Genomic DNA, 7530 nt, shown 5'->3' with positions numbered 1-7530 from the left:
TCTTTTTACTCTTTTCTCAACTATGGTGGCTCTCGTTGCGCCTTCGTCAAGGTTCTTTGGAGGGGGACACTACCCGATTATAGTCAAAGCTTTCTTCTGGTTAGCCCAGAACAATAAAATTTTAACTCAAGATAAGCTTGCTCGGCGGGGTTGCAATAGAATCTCAACCAATACCTGTGTCCTCTGCAACGCTGAGTTGGAAAGTGTTGACCATCTCTTAATTCTTTGTCCGTTTTCCTCTTTGATCTGGACCCACTTCGCTTCGTGTTACGGTTAGGGGCCCCCACCACCCTGGCAGAGGCTGGACCTCTTGGGCTTTGGAAGGATCGACTGAGTCAAAACCATCTAGGTTGTCTCCTGATACGAGCCATCTGTTGGGTCATTTGCACTGAACGCAATAATCGCATATTTTCTTTTGTCGTTGAAATGTTTTTTGCCATTATCGGTAAGATTGATCATTTACTCATTGTTTGGATCAATGCAGCATCCGACTCGTCTAGGCTTTATCTTGTGGAGTCTCTTCCTATGATCAGGCATAGTCTTAGTTTTGTGGGCTCCAGGATCCTTGCCCGCCCCCCAACCCACCCACCCACCAAATCCACCAGCTTTTTGCTTGCACGACTGATGTTTCTCCATCAACGGCGCCTTCTTAGTTTGCTCTCCCGATCATGGCTTCCGACATCTTCTTTAGGCGTTGTTTATTATGTTGCTAGTTGCTAATGTGTTTTGTTTGATTTGTTTTTTTGTCCCATGTTTACACCTCCGGGTGTTTTTAGAGGTCTTTTGTCTCTTTATTCTATTCGGATGATGTTTTCTTAATGAATTCAAGGTTATCCATTTAAAAAAAAAAATAGTTTAAGAAAAAGGACAAACAACAAAGTCTTTATTCACGTGAAATGAAACAAAAAAGCGCTGCTAGCGTGCATAGAAAAGAAGCAAGGCGGTAGTGAAAAAAATCCAATTCATATGCATACGGGTAGATGGCAGCCACCAAAATTAAGGACACTCTCAAGGTTACCTTACCTCTCAACTATATCCTAGACTTTTTTTTCGTGTTTTGCCGTCGTCCCAGATATATGTATATATATATACATATATTCTCCAGCGTTCTCCAGCGTTCAGCAGTCATGGGTGTTATACGTGGGTTAGAACCAATAAGCAAACAGAGCTCAAAAGGAATTAAAAATAGGTCTGATGAGACGGTGATAGCGGAGCTAGATGGCGCTCTTCTCCTGTCCAGGAACGCCTTTCCTTACTACATGCTCGTGGCACTTGAAGCTGGCAGTCTCCTCAGGGGAGTAATTCTCCTGGTTTGTGTCCCCCTCGTGTACATTGTGACCCTGTTCATCTCTCGGTCCCTGGGGATACAGATGCTTGTCTACATATCCTTTGCCGGGTTGAAGATCAAAGACATAGACATGGTGGCAGCGGCAGTTTTGCCAAAGTTTTACACCGAGGATGTACACCCTGAGGGATGGAAAATGTTCAACTCTTTTGGCAAGAGGTGCATAGTCACCGCCAACCCAAGAATAATGGTTGAGCCCTTCGTCAAGAGCTTCCTAGGGGCTGACAAGGTCCTGGGGACAGAACTAGAAACCACAAAGTCCGGAAGGGCAACAGGTTTTGTCAGCAAACCCGGTGTTCTTCTCGGGGAGCTCATGAAGGAGACGCTCCAGCAAGAATTTGGTGATAACATGCCGGATTTGGGTATTAATGGAGATGGAGAAACTGATTGTGGCTTCATGTCCATGTGCAAGGTTTGAATTTTCTTTCTTTCTTTCTTTCTTTCTATCGATCTTTCGCCGTTGCCGCCCATTTCCCCATGCACTTTTAATTACTTTCATAACAGTGACTTGACAACTCAACTCCAACATGAAGGGGTTGAGAAGACAAACCTTAAACAACCTAGCTAAATGAGGAAATTAGTGCTCGATCTCAATCTGAAATAAATAAATAAATAAATAAAATGGTAATGTATGCAAGCACGCATGCATGAATGAATAATAATTAATTATAAGATATGGAATAAGAAATGAGTCACTGCACTGCACTGCAGGAAGTGTGCCTCGTACCAAATAATGACGATGGGAGATGGCAGAGAGTACCGATAAAGCAGTTACAGCGACCGCTTATTTTCCATGACGGGCGGTGGGTCCGGCGGCCGACAGCAATGGTGGCACTGCTGACCTTCATGTGGATGCCCATCGGCTTCATTCTAGCACTAATCCGAATATATTGCAACATTCCATTCCCTGAGCACATCATCCGGTACAACTACAAGCTCATGGGTATTAACCTGGTGGTGAAGGGAAGCCCTCCGCCACCTCCAGGAAAAGGCAGGCCGGGCTTCCTCTTCGTGTGCAACCATCGCACGATGTGTGACCCATTCATCACCGCGGTGGCACTTGGCCGCAAGGTCAGCTGCGTGACCTACAGCATCAGCAAGTTCACAGAGATCATCTCCCCGATCAAAGCAGTGGCTTTGAGCAGGGAACGAGAGAAGGACGCCGAAATCATCAAGAAGCTACTGGAAGAGGGCGATCTGGTGATATGCCCAGAGGGCACCACTTGCAGGGAGCCCTACCTATTGCGATTCAGCGCCCTGTTCGCTGAGCTGACGGACCAGATTGTCCCCGTAGCAATCATTACGAAGCAGAGCATGTTTCAAGGCACGACCGTGAGGGGTTGGAAGGCGCTGGACCCTTATATGGTCTTTATGAACCCCATCCCCACGTTTGAGATCACGTTCCTAAAACCACTCCACAAAGAACACACCTGTGCTGGTGGCAAGTCACCCATCCAGGTTGCCAATTACATCCAGCGACTTCTCGCCGCTACTCTCTGCTACGAGTGCACCAACCTTACACGTAAGGACAAGTACCTCATGCTCGCCGGGACTGACGGTCGCGTTTCACCCAAAAAGGATATATGATATAAGGGTGGTTTAATTTAATATATATATATATATATATATATCTAGCTACCAATTAAACTTAAAAACGGATGACAATTTGTGTCAGTAAGGTTAATAGAACTTCTTGATGTTTAATACTTTAACTCAATCTCCAAGACGTTGTTGTTCTGTAGTAGTGAGAATTCCCGCCTTTCACTCAGGTGACCTTTATAACGCACTGGACAATGAGCTTAAATATATATATTAAGACTTGCTCATAATGCGGAAATAAAAGGAAAATGGTTAGCGCTACTGCTGGGGGTCATAACCAACTTTGAAATTCCCTTTAACTCGTTTTTTTAAGTCACCGTGAAAATAAACGGCGGGTAACATATGGCATGGGGAAGCTTCCCACCAGTGACCATAAAAAGGAAAACATAGAATAAAAACTCTTCCAATCCATGAATGGCGGGCAAGCATATGTATTATGTAGAGGCTCAGATGATCATTAATCAAGATCCTGGTTCATCGGGGATGAAGCTGGTCAAGAACAAGTCCCTTGATTGCAAGCCATCACAAACGCACCTAGCTTATTATTTAAGTCTGGAGCGTTCACAGATGACCACTGATTCTGCAGAGCAACTCTTAACACAAATCAAGTATGCCACAAAAATGTCTCGTTTGCAGTACATGAGTAACAGTCACAACAAGATAGGCGTGATGATGATTTCCAGTATATGGTCAACAGTCATAATAAAATTTTAGCAAAAAGTACCACTCCAACATATCACCATAAAAGATTAGCCAGAATACAAAATCATCACCTTCTCAATCAAAAGCAAATTAAATACTGCAAGGCCATACGCTGTTAAGCACATCCCCAAAGAAGTGGTTATCAATGGAATTGATATACTTACCAGATAAAATTGCTGGTCTATTGTTCAAGAGAAAAGCACCCCATAATGCAATCTTAACTAGCTCCATACAGGTATAAGATAACGGATGAAAAACAGAAGACCTGTGGTATATACAGAAATAAGCAGACACCCTTTTTCAAAAATTCTCTTCTAACCTCACTGTTTTGCAGAGCTGATAAAAGAAAGTTAAGCATGGAATACAACAGTTACCATCACCCAGATAATTCTAGTGAAAGCAATAACAATGTGATAACTCTCTCAATAATCATGAATTGGAATGGATTTTCCTTTGTTATAATGAAGAGATGATGCAATCAGCAGAAATTAAGTCAGGGAAGATGTGGAGCAGCACTTGGAGAGTATGCAGACACGCAGTTACAAGCAGTTTGATATGCAGAAACAACAGGATGTTCACCACAATGATGAATGGTGGCATGTGAACTGAAATCACAAGATATTTTGGAAATTGAAGTTACAATTTTAAGTGTAATCTTTTTATTAGTTAATGAATCATAAAAGTATCAATTAAAGGCGATGTCTACAGGGAAAGCATGCTTCAGTTAGAATTGTTTACAGGGAAGCAGCCAACTGAGGATATATCCAGTGGTGGCTTCACCCTCCACAGTCAGGTTGAGAAGGCAGACCAGAACAAGTGCTGGAAATTATTAATCTACAGCCAGTAAAACAAGGCAAGACACCAAGTTGCAAAATGAACAGACGAATGCAGGAATGCTTAGGGTCTGTCAATGGGATCACTCTATCATTCAGTACAGAATCACCAGGGGATGGAAATAAAAGATGCTGTAATAAATATGCAAGCTATCAGGATAGATTTCTTGTAGGGGGTGAGATTTTGATTAAATGATCGGGACAAGTTTGACATAGAAGGAAGCCGCCAAATCACCTGTTACAGAAATGCAGTCAATGACAAGTTTCTGGTTGTCATTTTGCAAGTAGCAATTGCAGCATTATTTATTGTTAACAATTGCTTCATCATTGAAGCATGAAAGCAGGTTGATTAATAGAATCATTTTGACTCATAGACTCATTCGTGATTATTGAAAACATTATATTCCAGTATGCTAGATGTACAAGTATGATTGTGCATATTACAGGTGTTTCAGCCCTTCCATGTGTGATGGGGGGAAAAGCAAAGTTTACAATGAAAGATGGTGTTTTGGCCTATGTTGCCTGATATTATGGAGCAAATTAGGACTTGCAAGCATTTTCTATAAGCATGGCCCTATATCTAGGGGAGAAGCGATGGATAATAACAAATCACAAGTAGATGTGCATTTCCTATCTTGGTAGTCTTAAATATTCAGGGCAAGATTCATGCTTCTCTGCAACTTGCTAAGTTCAACAAGAAATAATCAATATGAAAAAGTAAGAAATTCTATGGAAAAACAAGATTACAGTTAATTTATAGATGCCATGGCACATGAATGAATGAGAGGCTGAGGAGCAGATGCATCAGATCAATAGAAATAACAAGCATAAAAAAGACCATATATCTGAAGAACCAAAGATTTATACAGCATGCAAAAGGATCAAGTAGCTTGGAATGAAATAGATTTTTGTGCATACAAACCACAGCACGAGAACAGACCTCTATATAGTATACACAACCATAGCTATATATAAAGAAGTAGGAAACATCCACGCTTGATAATCACAGTCGTAATATTAAAGAACATAATCATAATCGACGAAGAGAAACCCTAATATTTCCATATAGAATTCCAGGAGGGAGAGGGAGGTGGCCGGGCGCACCTAATGGACGGTAATTTGGCAATCTAGCGCTGAGGATCTGGCGTAGAAGTGAGCACCGTGGGGTTCTTGCTGTCGTAGTCGAGGACCTCCTCATGGGTAACAGAGCGTGAGTGTTGGACGATGGAGCGGCCGATGGAGTTGATCCACTCCTCCTTCTCCTTCTCAGAATCGGCGATGAAGTACATGGTCTCCTGCCTGGTGGAAAGCTCGAAGGCGAACTGGCGGTTCAGCACGTCTTCCGCCCCTTTCACCGTGAGGCAGGTGCTGACGGGGATTACGCCCCGCGGGACGGACGATCGCGTCACGTAAGAATCCTTGAACCAGAAGAGCTTCCCTTGCTTCAGCACAAACCATCGACGGCGCCACGTTTTGATGTACTCTCCTTGCTTGGTCAGCCATCCGGATCGCTCGGGATCCACCCAGAACTCCACGCCGTCGGCGGCTTCCTCCGCCGCTCCCGATCCCATGGCCGCCCTCCAAAGACTCATCATCTTGATCTCCACCCCTCTTTCTCTTACGGCCTAGACCAAGATGCCACTCGACCCACTCTCCTGAATGTGGCGTTTAGCCGAGGATTGTTGGAATATATATATATATATATATATATAACAGATATATATTAAATTATTTATTCATGGCATATAAAAGAGATTTTTTTTTTTTTTAAAAGATTAGAATTTAATTCCGACCTTATGCTGCGTGATAACCTAGACCCTGCTTGCTGGACTAGCGCGGGTACAGGTCATTTCCCCTGGTTTGGTTTTGGGCCTTTTGGCTTTGAATTAACATATTTTTAAGTTATGGATATTTAAATTTATCTAAAAAAATACTAATATTTAACAAAGACTCTTATAGATATTTTTAAGTTATGGATATTTAAATTTATCAAAAAAATACTAATATTTAACAAAGACTCTTATAGATACACAAGAAAATTTAAAAAATAAAAAGACTATAACCTTATCACATAGCAAATTTTTTTTTAAAAAAATTTTTAAGAGGCGAATCCTTTGTTATGAAAAAAAATTGATCTCTTAATTTTTTTCTTAATGAGCCAAAAGAATAAGCATAATTCTAATGTGAATCATTAAAGTAATTTATGGGTATTAAAACTCCTCCATATATATATATATATGTATATATAAATATATACTTATATTATAGCCAGCAAAGCAGCCCACGGCAGGCGATAGCGCCTTGCGTATTCCTTTTTCGTGTACAAGCATCCCCTTGCTGCTTCGCTTCCCAAACCACATTTCCGACATAATCGTTATTTGTTAACCTGATCTCCATCCACTCACCAAGAATAGAGTCATAGAAGAAACTTGGGAAATCTCCCCCTCACAAGAGGCCATTTAATTCACAGTAGGATAGAAATATTACCACTGAAAATATTACCACGTTTAGCATTACACCGGTGCTAATTTGGATGGTAATATCACATTACCAATTTATAAATATTACAAAAAAAGTGATAATCCTATTATCACCAAATTTTGTATCCATCTTAGATTACCGTGATACTCTTATAACTTTTTATATTTTAACAAATTGATTACCATGACAACCAAACACGGTAATGAACTATTCCCGGTAATAAGAGTTCCCAACCAAACATGATTATTTTTTTTACCGCAATATTCTCAACCATATAACATTTTCACTCATATTACTATGATAATCTCGTTACGTGGTAATATGTCATTACCACGAACCAAACAGTCACTAAATAGTAAAGGTTCACAGATAACTGCCATACTCATTGCAGGTAATTAGGATCGATTGCCTTGCAGAAAAACAATGGCAACTTCTGCGGGCAATGCCCATCACAATAACGACAGTAATAAATTAGAATGGAAATATACAGTAGCATATGCCACAAGCAACAGTATAAAGGTAAACCGGGAATAAAAACTCTTCCAAACAATGCCGCATGCGGGTCATGCA

General features: G+C 41.2%; 2 protein-coding genes across 2 annotated transcripts; one reads left to right on the top strand and one right to left on the bottom strand.

Annotated features, from left to right (window-relative positions):
* Positions 1-1127: 1127 nt before the first annotated feature.
* LOC120282954 (glycerol-3-phosphate 2-O-acyltransferase 6-like) lies at positions 1128-2932 on the top strand. The gene is made up of 2 exons (XM_039289784.1): positions 1128-1757; positions 2057-2932. The coding sequence occupies exons 1-2, from the start codon at positions 1128-1130 to the stop codon at positions 2930-2932; spliced, it is 1506 nt and encodes a 501-aa protein (XP_039145718.1).
* Positions 2933-5321: 2389 nt separating this feature from the next.
* Positions 5322-6165, bottom strand: LOC120282097 (pleckstrin homology domain-containing protein 1). Its single transcript, XM_039288833.1, has one exon. It carries the CDS (start codon positions 6072-6074, stop codon positions 5607-5609), a length of 468 nt encoding a protein of 155 aa, XP_039144767.1. The 5' UTR covers positions 6075-6165; the 3' UTR covers positions 5322-5606.
* Positions 6166-7530: the final 1365 nt, after the last annotated feature.

This window comes from Dioscorea cayenensis, chromosome 18 (assembly GCF_009730915.1).
Source record: "Dioscorea cayenensis subsp. rotundata cultivar TDr96_F1 chromosome 18, TDr96_F1_v2_PseudoChromosome.rev07_lg8_w22 25.fasta, whole genome shotgun sequence".
NCBI lineage: Eukaryota > Viridiplantae > Streptophyta > Magnoliopsida > Dioscoreales > Dioscoreaceae > Dioscorea > Dioscorea cayenensis.
Note: the sequence above shows the minus strand (reverse complement) of the source record. Positions and strands in the feature narration are given on the sequence as shown.

What these genes read in the sequence shown, in the direction of transcription:
- LOC120282954 (XM_039289784.1), top strand. Translation starts at nt 1,128, where the DNA reads ATGGGTGTTATACGTGGGTTAGAACCAATAAGCAAACAGAGCTCAAAA. An exon ending in GCTTCATGTCCATGTGCAAG is followed by an intron (nt 1,758 to 2,056) that starts GTTTGAATTTTC and finishes ACTGCACTGCAG; the next exon opens with GAAGTGTGCCTCGTACCAAA.
- LOC120282097 (XM_039288833.1), bottom strand. Translation starts at nt 6,074, where the DNA reads ATGATGAGTCTTTGGAGGGCGGCCATGGGATCGGGAGCGGCGGAGGAA.